Consider the following 14,642-nt stretch of genomic DNA (forward strand, 5'->3'; position numbering starts at 1 on the left):
CTGACTCAAAAAAAAAAAAAAAAAAAAAGAAGCAAAATAATATTTAAAAAGCACCAGGTATGCCTGTACTTGAGTTGTCCTTGTTGATGGCTATAAATGAGGACAGCTCTGGCTGAAGGGCGCTCCCATTTCTATAGGCTGAAGGTGGGACATTTTGCAAAGTGTGTTTTCAGGGATACCTGGAGTTTGACCTCCTACATTTATTTGATCTGTATTAATGTTTGTTTGTTTGTTTATTTATTTAATTTGAGACAGGCTGTTACTCTGTCACCTGGGCTGGAGCACAGTGGCATTATTGAGGCTCATTGCAATCTTAAACTCCTGGGCTCAGACAATCCTTTTGCCTCAGCCTCCCGAGTAGCTGGGACTACAGACATACACCACCATGCCTGGATAATTTTTAATTTTTTTTTTTTTTAGAGATGGGGTCGCCTTACGTTGCCCAAGCTGGAGTGCAGTGGTGTGATCATAGCTTACTGCAGCCTGGACTTTGGGCTCAAGTAATCCTCCCACCTCAGCCTCTTGAGTAGCTGAGACTACAGGCACATACCACCGTGCCCAGCTAATTACAAATATTTTTTTTTTTTTTGTAGAGACAAGGTCTTACTATGTTGCCCAGCCTGGTCTCAAACTCCCAGGCTCAAGCGATCCTCCTGCCTTGGCCTCCCAAAGTGCTAGTATTACAGGTGTGAGTCACCACGCCCAGCCCGAATTGTTTAGAATATGAATTCCATGAGGAATTCAGCCTTTTCTATTCAGCTTGTTCATATGCTTTGGCCAGTCCAAGAAACCAGTGGGTGACAAATGGCACCTTTTGGATAGAGATACCGGCTTTGATGGTTTGGTCCGGGAAGCTGGGGAGGAGGGGTGGGCAGGCTGTGGGCAGTCCTGGGAGGAAGGTCAGGTAGGGCTGTGTGTTCGCTGAGCCTCCGCCCTCTTCCTTTGAATCTTTGATAGACTTCTGCCTCGCACTTCTCTTTTTCTGCCCTTCCTTGCTTTGGTGACTTCCTTCGGGTTGCTCAGTGGTGCCTGCAACCCCCGGTTCACCTCCTTCCAGATTCTGGCTCCTTCCAGCCATGGCTCGCAGAGTCCTTCTGTTAACAGGTACCTGGGGGTGGGGGGTGGGGCTCTGGGTAGGGAGGAGGTGAACTTTTGGATCTGTGAGTGAAGAGAGGGCCCAGAATATGTAGGAGTCCATCTGGGGAGAGGCAAAGGGAGTTTCAGGAAGGAGAAAGGATTCAAGAAGAAGCAGGGAGAACAGCTAGATGCAGACGGGCTGACCAAGGAATCCTGGACGAATGACATTCATGGACTGTGCAGGGCTGCTCAGCCAGTCTGCTTGCTTCACAGACCCAGGGAGGAGAGGTGACATGGTGCAGGGGGCACAGCAGGTGTGAGACCCCCTTCCCGAGTGCTTCCTCCTGGACCCCCTCTCACCATCTCCACTTTGCCTCTGGTTCTGTTTTCCAAGGAACCGGGAGCAAATGTTTGTTGAACGACTGGAATCAAAGTGATTTGAGTTTATTTCCTCTTATATGGAGAATGAAATTCTCCACAAAAGGGAAGGAAATTCTTAAGACTTGCATAGGAAGGAAATTATCTAATTAAGCATGTATAGAAACTTGATCATTGGGCAAATCATCGTGGTGGTGACACTGGGGGAAGAGGCCATTTGGGTGCTCAGAGGGGAGGCTGGAATTCAGAGCCAGACTGGACATACCCACGACGGTGGTTCCTAGGTCAGGAGTCAGCACACTGTCGCCTGGGAGCCCCATATGGCCCATCACCTGTTTTTGTACAACCCACCAGCCAGGGGTTGAAGACGAACACGGATAATGGATTTGATGATAGAGAGCACCACCCCCAAAGAATTCAATTTGTCCCATTAGTAAACCCTTATTACAAACAAATTGTACTCAGTCTTTACATGTGGACTTTCCCTAATGGCAAATTTGTGGAAGTGTACTTTCTGTCTTGTTATATAAGTGTCCGTGCAACATAGTCTATCAGCCTCCTGGCCTGCAAAGCCTAAAATTTACTATCTGGCTGTTTATAGAAAGAGTGTGCTAATTCCCGCCCCAGGCTATCAGAGCTGGACCTGGGAGGCAGACATCTGGAAGCTGGGTTAGTTAGGGTGACTGAATGGATGGGAAGGGGCATGGAGCAGGAAGATGTGCTGCTATCTTTTTCTCTTCTTTTCTTTTCTCTTTCCCTCCCTCCCTCCCTCCCTCCCTCCCTCCCTCCCTCCCTCCCTCCCTCCTTCCCTCCTTCCCTCCTTCCCTCCTTCCCTCCTTCCCTCCTTCCCTCCTTCCCTCCTTCCCTCCTTCCCTCCTTCCTTCCTTCCTTCCTTCCTTCCTTCCTTCCTTCCTTCCTTCCTTCCTTCCTTCCTTCCTTCCTTCCTTCCTTCTCTCTCTCTCTCTCTCTCTCTCTCTCTCTCTCTCTCTCTCTCTCTTTCTTCTTTCATACAGGGTCCTGCTCTGTTGCCCGGGCTGGAGTGCAGTGACATGATCATGGTTCACCACAGCCTTGACCTCCTGGATTCAAGCCATCCTCCCACCTCAGCCTCCTGAGCAGCTGGGACTGAAGGCATGCACCACTACACCTGGCTAATTTTTAATTTTTTAATTTTTTGTAGAGATGGGGTCTCACTGTGTTTTCCAGGCTGGTCTTAAACTCCTGGGCCCGAGTGATCCTCCCACATCAGCATCTTAAAGTGTTGGGATTATAGGCATGAGCCACCATGCCCAGCCATTGCTTTCTTTTAAATAATTATTATTTTTCATTTTGGTTTTTTTGTGTTGTTTTATTTTGAGATAGGATCTCTCTCTGTTGCTTAGGTTGGAGTGCAGTGGCACAATCAGGGATCACTGCAGCCTCAACTTCCTGGGCTCAAGTGATCCTCCTGCCTCAGCCTCCCAAAGTGCTAGGACTACAGGCATGTCCCCCTGTGCCTGGCGGGCATGCTGCTTTCCTCTGCTTGATGCTTGCTCCCTTCTCCCTTTAGCCTTGGCCTTATGTCATGGGTTCAACCTGGACACTGAAAACGCAATGACCTTCCAAGAGAATGCAGCGGGCTTTGGGCAGACCGTGGTCCAGCTTCCGGGATCCAGGTGAGACCCTCAGGTGGAGCCCCTGTCTCAGTGATTTCCCTCCAAGACTTACTCATCTGAATAAAATTGGTGATTTCCTTGAGAGATTTTTTGAATAGATAAATCAATTCAAAAGATACATCAGATTTGTCATTTGCATTTACAGCTTTCTAAATTCAAAAGATGCAAAAGGGTGTAAGAATAAAAATCTTCTCCTCACTCCCTTCCTCCAGTTCCCTTCCCAGGAGGGACCTGGCGAATGGTGTCTTGTGTGTTCCTTTAGGGAGACTGTGTGTACACAACACAGATGTGCTCCCCCTCCGCCAGCACAGCATGTGCAGCAAACATTGTACTGAAATTAAGGCCGGCCTGCAGCTGCCACCTATTTTTGTGAATAACTTTTATTGAAAACAGCTCTGTCCACTTGTCACTTACTGTTTATTGCCCTCCCTCTCTCCATCCCTTCCTCCCTTCCTTCCTTCTTCCCTCCCTCCCTCTGTCCCTCTCTTCCTTCCTCCTTTCCTCCCTCCCTCCCTTCCTTCCTTTGCCTCTCTCTCTTCCTTTTCCTTTCCTGTCCTCTTTCCCTCCCTCCCTCCCTCCCTTCCTTCCTCTCTCCCTCCCTCCCTTCTCTCCTTTCCCCCTCCCTCCCTCCCTTCCCTCCTTTCCCTCTCTCTTCCTTTTCTTTTCCTTTCCTTCCCTTTCCCTCCCTCCCTCCTTCCCTCTCTCCCTCCCTCCCTCCTTCCCTCCATCCCTCCTTCCCTTCCTTTCTCCCTCCCTCCCTTCCCTCCTTTCCCTCTTTCTTCCTTTTCCTTTCCTTTCCTTTCCCCCTCCCCTCCCCTCCCCTCCCCTCCCCTCCCCTCCCCTCTCCTTCCCTCTTCTCCTCCTTTCTGACATGGTCTTGGCCTGTCACTCAGCCTGGAGTGCACTGGTGGAATCATAGCCCACTATAGACTCAAACTCCTGGCCTCGAGCAATCCTCCCACCTTAGCCTCCCGAATAACTGGGACTACAGGCTTGTGCCACCATGCCTGGCTCATTCTTGATGTTTTTGCCTAGATGAGGTCTCTGTTGCCCAATCTGGTCTCAAACTCCTGGCCTCAGATCATCCTCTTGCCTGGGCCTCCCAGCGTGCTGGGATGATGGGTGTAAACCACCGCGCCCGGCTATGGCCACTTTCGAGTTGTAATGGCAGAATCTAGTAGCTGTGACAGAGACTATATGGACCTGAGTCTAAAACATTTACCTTTACAGAAGTAGTATTTGTGAAGGTGATAGTAGCTTTCCAGAAGTAGGGGCTGGTCTCTGCTCTTTGCTTTATGTCCTATAGAAAAGCCTGGTGATTTGACCAGCTAAGTCCATTAATTCCATGTTATGCTTGCATTGCATGCCACAATTTGGAGGTAGTATAATTTACTTTTTTGATACAGAGTCTCTTGCTCTTCACCCAGGCTGGAGTGCGGTGGCGCAATCTCGGCTCCCGGCAACTTCCGCCTCCTGGGTTCAAGAGATTCTCCTGCCTCAGCCTCCCCAGTTGCTGGGATTACAGGCGCCCACCACCACGTCCAGCTAATTTTTGTATTTTTAGTAAAGACAGTGTTTACCATGTTGGTCAAGCTGGTCTCAAACTCCTGAGCTCAGGTGATCCACCTGCCTTGGTCCCCCAAAGCACTGGGATTATGGGTGTGAGCCACTGTGCCCGGCCTGTAATTTCCTTTTACATTATATTAGTTCTCTTGTTAGTGAACATTTAGATTGTTTCCAAACTTTTCCTCTATGAGCAACGCTGTCATTTTGCACATCCACAAGCCTATTTGGAAATAAAGCCTAGAACTGGGATTGCTCCATCCAGGGGTGCACAGGCACGTGCAATTTGAGCGCCCTCTACAGAAGTGGCAACAATTTACATACCGGAAATTCACGAAATTACCTACTTCTCACCCATTTGCCAACTCAGTGCGCTATCAAACTTACTGATCTCTGCAAATTGAGTAGGTGTGAAGTGATATCTTAATGTAGCTTTAAATTGCTTTCTTTTTTATGAGAGAGGTATTTTCTTTTCTGTGAACATGTTTTTCTCATCTGTTGCCCATTTTTCAATTTTTTTTTTTTTTTGAGGCGGAGTCTTGATCCAGGCTGGAGTGCAGTGGTGCAATCTTGGCTCACTGTAACCTCTGCCTCCTGGGTTCAAGCAATTTTTCTGCCTCAGCCTCCTGAGTAGCTGGGAGTACAGGCATGTGCCACCACGCCCAGCTAATTTTTATATTTTTAGTAGAGATGGAGTTTCACCATGTTGGCCAAAATGGTCTTGATCTCTTGACCTTGTGATCCACCCACCTTGGCCTCCCAAAGTGCTGGGATTACAGGCGTGAGCCACAGCACCTGGCCCCCATTTTTCAGTATTTATTATTTATTTATTACTAGTTTGTACTAGCTTTGAATACACAGGGGAAGTAGTCTGGGGTGTGAGTTGTGAATCTCTCTCCCTTCTTTATTATTCTTTTGACTTTGCTTATGGTAGTTTATCACATACAGAAATTTATTTCATATGACTGTGTGGTGGAGGCTGGGTACAGGGGCTCAAGCCTGTAATTCCAGCATTTCAGGAGGCTGAGGTGGGCAGGTCACTTGAGGCCAGGAGTTCGAGATCAGCCTGGCCAACATAGCGAAACCTCGTCTCTACTAAAAATACACAACTTAGCCAGGCATGGTGGTGCACACCTGTAATCCCAGCTACTCAGGAGGCTGAGACAGGAGAATTGCTTGAACCCGTGGGCCGGAGGTGGCAGCAGTGAGCCAAGATTGTGCCACTATACTATAGCCTGGGTGATAGAGTGAGACTCTGTCTCAAAGAAAAATAAATAAATAAAATGACTGGGTGGGCCGGGCCCAGTGGCTCATACTTGTAATCCCAGCATTTTAGGAAACCAAGGTGGGAGACAGAGGTTGCAGTGAGCTATGATCGTGCCACTGCATTCCATCTTGGGCAACAGAGTGAGACCCTGTCTTAAAAAAAAGTCAGCCTGGGACTACAGTTGTGTACCACCACACTTGGCCAGTTTTTTTTTTTTTTTGAGATGGAGTTTCGCTCTTGTTACCCAGGCTGGAGTGCAATGGCGCGATCTCGACTCACCGCAATCTCCGCCTCCTGGGTTCAGGCAATTCTCCTGCCTCAGCCTCCTGAGTAGCTGGGATTACAGGCACGCACCACCGTGCCCAGCTAATTTTTTGTAATTTTAGTAGAGACGGGGTTTCACCATGTTGACCAAGATGGTCTCGATCTGTTGACCTCGTGATCCACCCGCCTCGGCCTCCCAAAGTGCTGGGATTACAGGCTTGAGCCACCGCGTTGGCCAGTTTTTAAAAACATATTTTGTAGAGATGGGGTCTCGCTATGTTACCCAGGCTAGTGTCAAAGTCCTGGCCTCAAGCAATCCTCTTGCCTCAGCCTCCTAAAGTGCTGGGATTACAGTGGTGCCCAGCTTAAATTGACCTGTTTTTATTTTTAAAATTTATGTATTTATTTTTTGGGACAGAGTCTTGCTCTGTCACCCAGGCTGGAGTATAGTGGTGCTATCTAGGCTCACTGCAACCTTTGCCTCTTGGGTTCAAGCAATTCTCTTGCCTCAGCCTCCCGAGTAGCTGGGACTACAGGTACGCACTGCCACGCCCAGCTAATTTTTTGTACTTATAGCAGAGATGGGGTTTCACCATGTTGCCTAGGCTGATCTTGAACTTCTGAGCTCAGGCAATCTGTCTCCTTCGGCCTCTTAAAGTGCTGGGATTGCAGGTGTGAGCCACTGTGCCAGGCCCTATTTTTAAATGACTTCTGGTTTTTATGTCATTCTTAGGAAGACCTTTTCTCATTCTGAGCCTTAACATTTTCCCATGGTTTTCTTGCTAATTCTTCCTCCTAGGCATGGGAATTCAGAAATCCGGGTGTGGGCCCCCACTTTCCTCTGGGTGGCAGAACTTCTGTGGTCTCCTTCTCTCCCCACATGTCGGAGTTTTCTCTATTCCCACTTCTCCCCGCAGGGTGGTGGTCGGAGCCCCCCAGCAGGCAGTGGCTGCAAACCAGACGGGCAGCCTCTACCAGTGCGACTACGGCATTGGCTCCTGCGAGCCCATCCGCCTGCAGGGTGAGTGGCTGCTCCACTGGGCCGGAACTGGGATTCCCCTGTGAACACATAGGACTGGCCAGGCACTCCTGTGTCCTGGGAGATCCGAGGTGGGGGCACAAGGGTCTGGCTCCCTACCCTCTCCTCTGCCTGCAGTCTCTACCTCAGACAACCCCAGGCGTGTACCTTTCTTTCCCAAGATCTAGGATCCCCCTTCACTGTCAGACCTCCTTGTCTTCCACATGGAGGTGAGCCCTGCCCAGCTCTTCCTCAGCCTCTGTGTCCCTCTGAGGGTGACCATGCCCATATTTCTCCCCACAGTCCCCCCAGATGCCGTGAATATGTCCTTGGGTCTGTCCCTGGCAGCCACCGCCAGCGCCCCCCAGCTGCTGGTGAGTGGCCCTGGATCCCAGGAGTTCCCTAAGGGGGGCATTTCGGGGTCCGGGTATAGTGGGGCTGGGGGTCTTGTGGAGGGTAGAGGTGCTGGGGTACAAGGACTAGAAGCAGGGGCAGCCCCTTCCACTGCCTCCTGCCCCCTAGGCCTGCGGTCCCACCGTGCACCAGACTTGCAGGGAGAACACGTATGTGAAAGGGTTCTGCTTCCTGTTTGGATCCAACCTACGGCAGCAGCCCCAGAGGTTCCCAGAGGCCCTCCGAGGTGCGTTGCCTTGGGCAGAGGGAACAGATGGGCAGCAAAAGACTGGGGGAGGGGGCAGGACTGAGGTAGTTCTGCTCGAGGTCTGGACTCAGTGTAGACGGATCGGGGAACCGGGTTCCATTAGAGAGAGAGGCTAGGGAGGTTGCTAGGGTCCTGTACTTTAGGAAAAGTCCTTGGCTAGGCACAGTGGCTCACACCTGTAATCCCAACACTTTGGGAGTCCAGGAGTTTGAGATCAGCTTGGGCAAAGTAGTGAGACCCTGTGTCTAAAAAAAACCCAAAAATTAGCTGGGTATGGTGATGAACACCTATAGTATTAGCTGTTTGGAGGCCAAGGTGGGAAGATTGCTTGAGGCCAGAATTTCGAGACAAGCCTGGGCAACATAGGGAGATTCCTGTTTCTAAAAAAAAAAAAAAAAAAATTAAAAAAATTAGCCAGGTGTGGTAGCACACACCTATAGTCCCAGCTACTCAGGAGGATTACTTGAGCCTGGGAAGTTGAGGCTGCAGTGAGCTATGATTACACCACTGTACTCCAACCTGGGGGACAGAGCAAGACCTTATCTTTAAAAAAATACATCCAGGTCATACTGCAGAGGAGGGGCTTATGCAAGGTGTCATTGGCAGTAGGTGGGAATCCTGGGGACCATCTTGGGGGCTGCCTTCTACACCCCTGTTCCGCAAACCTCCATTGATTGAGAGACTGAGTGCATGGATCTTTTTTTTTTTTTTTTTTGAGGCAGAGTCTTACTCTGTTGCCCAGGCTGGAGTACAGTGGCACAATTTTGGCTCACTGCAACCTCCACTTCCAGGGTTCAATCGATTCTCCTGCTTCAGCCTCCTGAGTAGCTGGGATTACAGGTGCCCACCACCACACCAGCCTAATTTTTGTATTTTTAGCAGAGATGGGTTTTACCATGTTGGCCAGGCTGGTCTTGAACTCCTTAGCTCAGGTGATCTACCCCCCTCTGCCTCCCAAAGTTCTGGAATTACAGGCGTGAGCCACCACCCCTGGTGTGCATGGGTCTTTCAAGCTGCTTTCTCCTGCTGCTTTGCTCAACGGCTCTGCCATCTTTTTGCTGGTCTTCGTGTTGACGCTGACACCACAGGCGAATGTTTCTCCCTTGCACTTTTTTTTCCCTCAAGCCCTGTTCCTCTATACTTCACCCTCCACAGATAATCCTCCTTCTTCCACAGAGAAAACAAAGCTTCTGGCATGAACTCCCTTTACTTTCTTCTTCTCTTATTTTTTCTTAATAAGGGAGTTTCCAGTCTTCCCCGGAATTTGTTAGACAAATTCTAAAAGAGCTGTAAGACCGCACTTTCCCCCTTTGCTCAAATTTCCATAATGACACCACTCCTGGCAGTGACTCACTGGTGTTACAGGAAGACCTGTCTCTCCTCTGTTTCATGGCTGAATTCTTCCATCTGGGCTTTTGAGAGTCTCTCATGCACCAACTAAGGTGATCACCTATCTTTCTTTTTTCTTTTCTTTTTTTTTTTTTGAGACAAGGTCTTGCTCTGTCACCAGGCTGGAATGCAGCAGCACAATCTCGGCTGATTGCAGCCTCTGCCTCCTGGGCTCAAGTGATTCTCATGCCTCAGCCTCTGGAGTAGCTGGAATCAAATGTGTGCATATCCTAGTTTTTTTTTTTTTGAGACTGAGTCTTGCTCTATTGCCCAGACTGGAGTGCAGTGGTGCCATCTCGGCTCACTGCAACCTCCACCTCCCGGGTTCAACTGATTCTCCTGCCTCAGCCTCCCAAGCAGCTGGGGCTACAGGTGCCCGCCATCATGCCCAGCTAATTTTTGTATTTTTAGTAGAGACAAGGTTTCATTATATTTGTCAGGCTGGTCTCGAACTCCTGACCTTGTGATCCACCCACCTCGGCTTCCCACAGTGCTGGAAGCACAGGCATCTCTTGAATCACTTGTTTTCTCTCCAGGACATTTGACTTCTCCTTTCCTCTGGCTGTAAACATTCTCATTCTACCCGTATCTGAAAAATGATCAACCACCAAAATCGATAGCCATGAAAACAATCTTCTCTCATCCAGCCTCCTCCTCACCTCCTGCCCTCTCTCTCCACCCTCATTGCCCAAACTTCTGAGTGCATTCTCTTCACCCCAGGCTGCCTCCTCCACCTTCCCTCGCCTTCTCCGGACACTGGGTTCTGGCTGCTCTTTTCACCCATGTGTTCTTCTCTGAAATCACTTAGTTCTGTGGCTTCAGCTAACACCTCTCCCTCTCCCTCTTTAGACCTCACTCTCAGGGGTTCAAGACTACTTCTTTAAACAAGTTTTCATTTATTAAAAATATATGTTACATACACTTGGTTCACAATTTGGAATGGGCTCAGTGCTGGTAGCTCCTACCTGTAATCCCAGCACTTTGAGAGGTCAAGGCAGGAGGATTGCTTGAGGCCAGGAGTTTGGGACCAGCCTAGACAACATAATGGGACTCCATCTCTACAAAAAAGCAATTAGCCAGGCATGGTGGCGTGTGCTTGTGGTCCTAGCTATTCAGGAGGCTTCCCAAAGTGCTGGGGTTACAGGCATGAGCCACTATGCCCTGCCAGTCTTTCCAAAATACAAAACAAATCATCTCACTTCCTTTGCTAAGAACCTTCCATGGCTCCCCATTGCCTATGGATAAAGTCAAGCTTTTTATTGGAGTTGAGAGACCCTTGCCCGTGGTTCTCTGCTTGATGTTGCAGCTACGTCTCCATCACCATCACATACATTTACCCCTGCAGTGCCATTTCCATTGAACAGCATTCCTGGATTCCGCCAGAATCCTTTTGATGCCCTTGTCCCAGTCTCAACCGGGACAGAAGGCATACTCCAGTAATGTCGCCGCCCAAGGGGGTCACCTTGCCGGCTCCCTAGACAGAGCCAATTCATCAAGACAGGGGAATTGCCATAAAGAGTAATTTACTCAGAGCCACTGTGCAGCAGACTGGAGTTTCATTACCACTCAAATCAGTCTCCCGGAGCGTTCAAGGAGCAGAGTTTTTAAGGATAACTTGGTGGGTAGGGGCAAGCAAGTGAGCCATGACTGCTGATTTGTCAGAGATGAAATCATCGGGAGTTGGAGCTGTCTTCTTGCATTCAGTCGGTTCCTGGGTGGGGGCTCCAAGATCAGATGAGCTAGTTTATTGATCTGGATGGGGCCAGCTGATCCATCAAGTGCAAGGTCTGCAAAATATCTCAATTACTTATCTTAGGAACAATTTCGGGAGGGTCAGAATCTTGTAGCCTCCAGCTGCATGTCTCCTAAACCACAATTTCTCATCTTGTGGTTAATGTTAGTCCTACAAAGGCCTCTAGTCCCCAGGCAAGAAGGAGGCCTGCTTTGGGAAAGGGCTGATAGCGTCTTTGTTTAAACTATGAACTATAAGCTAAGTTTCTCCCAAAGTTAGTTCAGCCTACACCCAGGCATGGACAAGGACAGCTTGGAGGTTAAAAGCAAGATGGAGTCAGTTAAGTTAGCTCTCTTCACTGTCTCGGTCAAAATTTTGCACAGGCGGTTTCAGTAAGATTTATTTACAAAGAGGGGGGTTTGTTTATAAAGGGAGTAAGTATAAAGCTGTGACAGGGCCTAAGGGAGCCATCAGGGACTTTCCAAGTCCTGGGCAAGCAGTGCCAGGTCTTTTGCCACCTCCGGGCTTATGGGGTGAGGAGGGGAAGAGCTCACCAGGGTCCTGAGAGAGTCATGTGGAGCTGGCCTCCTTCCAAGGAACAGTTGATCTTTTGTGGAGGACATATCTGTCCCCAAGCAACCTCAATGGGAGAACACCCAGACCTCACTGTCCTCCTTCCTTCAGTCTTCTGTTGAATCCGCTCATTGGCCAGATCCAATGGGAATCCAGAGGGCAACAGAGTCCTGCTGATGGGATCTACCTCCCAGGCCACAGAGCTGAGTGGTGATGGGCCACAGAGCTGAGTGGTGATGGGTAGAAAGTGGATTTGGGAATGGGGAGAGAAGGCAGAGAAGCAGATTCTGTATCGCTTTATGTATGTGTGCCATTCCCTTTTCTAGAATCTACTCCTTTTGTACTTCTGGCAAATCCTTTCTTTCCCTCCCTTCCTTCCTTCCTTCCCTCCCTCCCTCCCTCCCTCCCACCCTCCCTCCCTCCCTCCCTCCTTCCTTCCTTCTTTCCTTCCTTCCTTCCTTCCTTCCTCTCTCTTTCTCTCTCTCTCTCTCTCTCTTTTTTTTTTTTGGCAAAGTCTTCCTCTGTGACCCAGGCTGGAGTTCAGTGTTGCGATCTCAGCTAACGTTTGTATTTTTTTTTCTTTTTTTTTTTTTTAGGGGAAAAAAAGAAAAAGAGGGAAAAAGGAATATTACTTCATTCCTAAAATGGGTTTCAATAATGGCCGATCAATATTTTGAGTGTTTAAAGTGGTTAGTGCATATTTTATGTGTTTAAAATGGAGACCTCTATTGTGTTTATTTGTTCTGGCTCTGAGTTCAAGTCCTGGATATCGTTATCAATTTGTTGTCTCGTTGGATCTAAATCTCATTATGTGTCTTATGTATCTGGGTGTTAAGATCTCTTATTGTTACATTAATCCTTTTACCCTTGCATCCTTGTAGCTTTGAAATCTATTTTATTAAGTGTGAGAATTGCAACTCCTGCTTTTTATTTATTTATTTTTGCTCTCCATTTGGTTGGTGAGTTTTTTTCCATCCCCTTGTTTTGAGTCTTTGTATATCTTTAGATATATCGTTAGATTTTGTGGATAATATATATTTTGTGTGTTTAAAATGGAGAGCCCTATTGAGTTTATTTGTTCTGGATCTTAGTTCCAGTCCCGGATATTGTTATCAATTTTCTGTCTCGTTGAATCTAAATCTCATTATGGGTCTTATGTATCTGAATGTTAAGATCTCTTATTATTACATTAATCCTTTTATCCTTGTATCCTTGTAGCTTTGAAATCTATTTTGTCAAATGTGAAAATTGCAACTCCTGCTTTTTATTTATTTATTTTTGCTCTCCATTTGGTTGGTACGTTTTTTTTTCCAACCCTTTGAGTCTGTGCATATCTTTGGATATACCGTTAGATTTTGTCTGTCTCTTTTGATTGGGAGATTTGGTTGATTTAAATTTAGGGTTGCTGCCGTTTGATATTAACTGGCTATTTTGTCCTTTTGTTGATAAAAATTTTTCTTTATGTTAATGCTCTTTACTTTTTGGTGTATTTTTAGAAAGGGTCATACTGGTTGTTCCTTTCTGTGTATAGTGCTTCTTTTAGAAGTTCTTGTAAAGCAGGCCTGGTGGTAATAAAATCTCTGAGTACTTGCTTGTTCCTAAAAAATTTTATTTTTCCTTCAAATGTAAAGCTTAAATTGGCAGGATATGAAATTCTGGGCTGAAAGTTCTGTTGATTAAGTATCTTGAATATTGGCCCCCACTCTCTTCTAGCTTGTAGGGTTTCCGTTGAGAGATCTGCTGTAAGCCTAATAGGCTTACCTTTATGGGTAACTTGATCTTTCTCTCTGGCTGCCCTTAATATTTTCTCCTTCGTTTCGATCTTGGTGAATCTAACGATTATGTGCCTTGGGGTTGGTCTTCTTGAGGAATATCTTTGTGGTGTTCTCTGTATTCCCTGGGGTTGAATAGTGTCCTGCTTTGCTAAATTAGGAAAATTTTCCTGGATAATGTCCTGGAGAGTATTTTCCAGCTTGAATTCATTCTCTCCGTCACATTCAGGTACACCAATCAAGCGTATATTAGGTCTTTTCACATAGTCCCATATTGCTTGGAGACTTTGCTCATTCCTTTTTATCCTTTTTTCTCTATTCTTGTCTTGTCGTTTTGTTTCATTAAGTTGATCTTCGACCTCTGATACCCTTTCTTCTGCTTGATCCATTCGGCTGTTTAAGCTTGTACATATTTCACCAAGTTCTCGTGTTGTATTTTTCAACTCCATAAGTTCATTTGTATTCCTCTCTATATTGTCTATTCTTTTCAACATTTCATCTAACCTTTTTTCCAAGTTCTTAGTTTCTTTACATTGGGTTAGAACAAGTTCCTTTAACTCCCAGAAGTTTCTTATCATCCACCTTTTAAAGCCTACTTCAGATAATGGAACACAGTCCTTTTCCATCAGGGCTTGTTCCGTTACTGATGAGTCCTTTTCCATCAGGGCTTGTTCTGTTGCTGATGAGTCCTTTTCCATCAGGGCTTGTTCCGTTGCTGATGGGTTCTGATTTTGAGTATACTCGGCCTTCTTAGGCTGTTTTTTTCCCTTCATTGTGGATGACCCGCCTTTCTAATTAGTTTTCTGAGTCGACGTCCGACTTATTGATTCCCAGTGCTGGGATCCGAGCAACCCACTGTGGCAGCCTAAATAGCAGCGGTAAGACTGATGGTGCTCTTCTGCCCGGGAATCTCTGGTCTGGCTTCCCTCTTGAGTCCGCAACAAGCGGCTCTGACTTCCCGGAGCTCCAAACTCCAGTCAGTAGGGGAAGCAGTCCCGTTGGCTCTGCATGAAGAGCTGCTGCGCCGAGAAGCTGGCAAAACCGCTGCGGCGGCCACAAGAGTCACGCTGGCGACCCGTGGGGCTCCTCCACTGGGAATCGGCTGATCGGTGAGTGATGAAAATTCGTCTAAAAGTGTGGCGTCGTCTCGTTCTCTGGGCTTTCACTGGGAGCTACAATCGTGAGCTGTTAGTGGTCGGCCATCTTGGATCGATCCCACGTTTGTATTTTTAGTAGAGATGGGGTTCCACCGTGTCAGCTAGGCTGGTCTCAAACTCCTGACCTCAAGTGATC

The 14,642-nt window shown here is 47.6% G+C and overlaps 1 protein-coding gene across 6 annotated transcripts in view; it reads left to right on the forward strand.

Moving 5' to 3' along the window:
- Nucleotides 1-1,002: 1,002 nt before the first annotated feature.
- The window catches only part of ITGAM (integrin subunit alpha M), a 58,506-nt gene continuing 44,866 nt past the window's right edge, over nt 1,003-14,642 (forward strand). For 4 of the 6 annotated variants that reach the window (XM_035267474.2, XM_035267477.2, XM_035267475.2 and 1 more), the window contains exons 1-5: nt 1,003-1,104; nt 3,005-3,110; nt 7,122-7,225; nt 7,526-7,596; nt 7,745-7,862. In XM_035267474.2, the coding sequence (XP_035123365.1) occupies nt 1,077-1,104; nt 3,005-3,110; nt 7,122-7,225; nt 7,526-7,596; nt 7,745-7,862 (427 nt within the window). In that variant the 5' untranslated portion in view covers nt 1,003-1,076. Of the gene's footprint in view, nt 1,105-3,004; nt 3,111-7,121; nt 7,226-7,525; nt 7,597-7,743; nt 7,863-14,324; nt 14,459-14,642 lie in introns of those variants that run through there. The other 2 variants (XM_035267479.3, XM_054242793.2) reach the window with 2 other exon arrangements.

Source organism: Callithrix jacchus, chromosome 12 (assembly GCF_049354715.1).
Source record: "Callithrix jacchus isolate 240 chromosome 12, calJac240_pri, whole genome shotgun sequence".
Taxonomy (NCBI): Eukaryota; Metazoa; Chordata; class Mammalia; order Primates; family Cebidae; genus Callithrix; species Callithrix jacchus.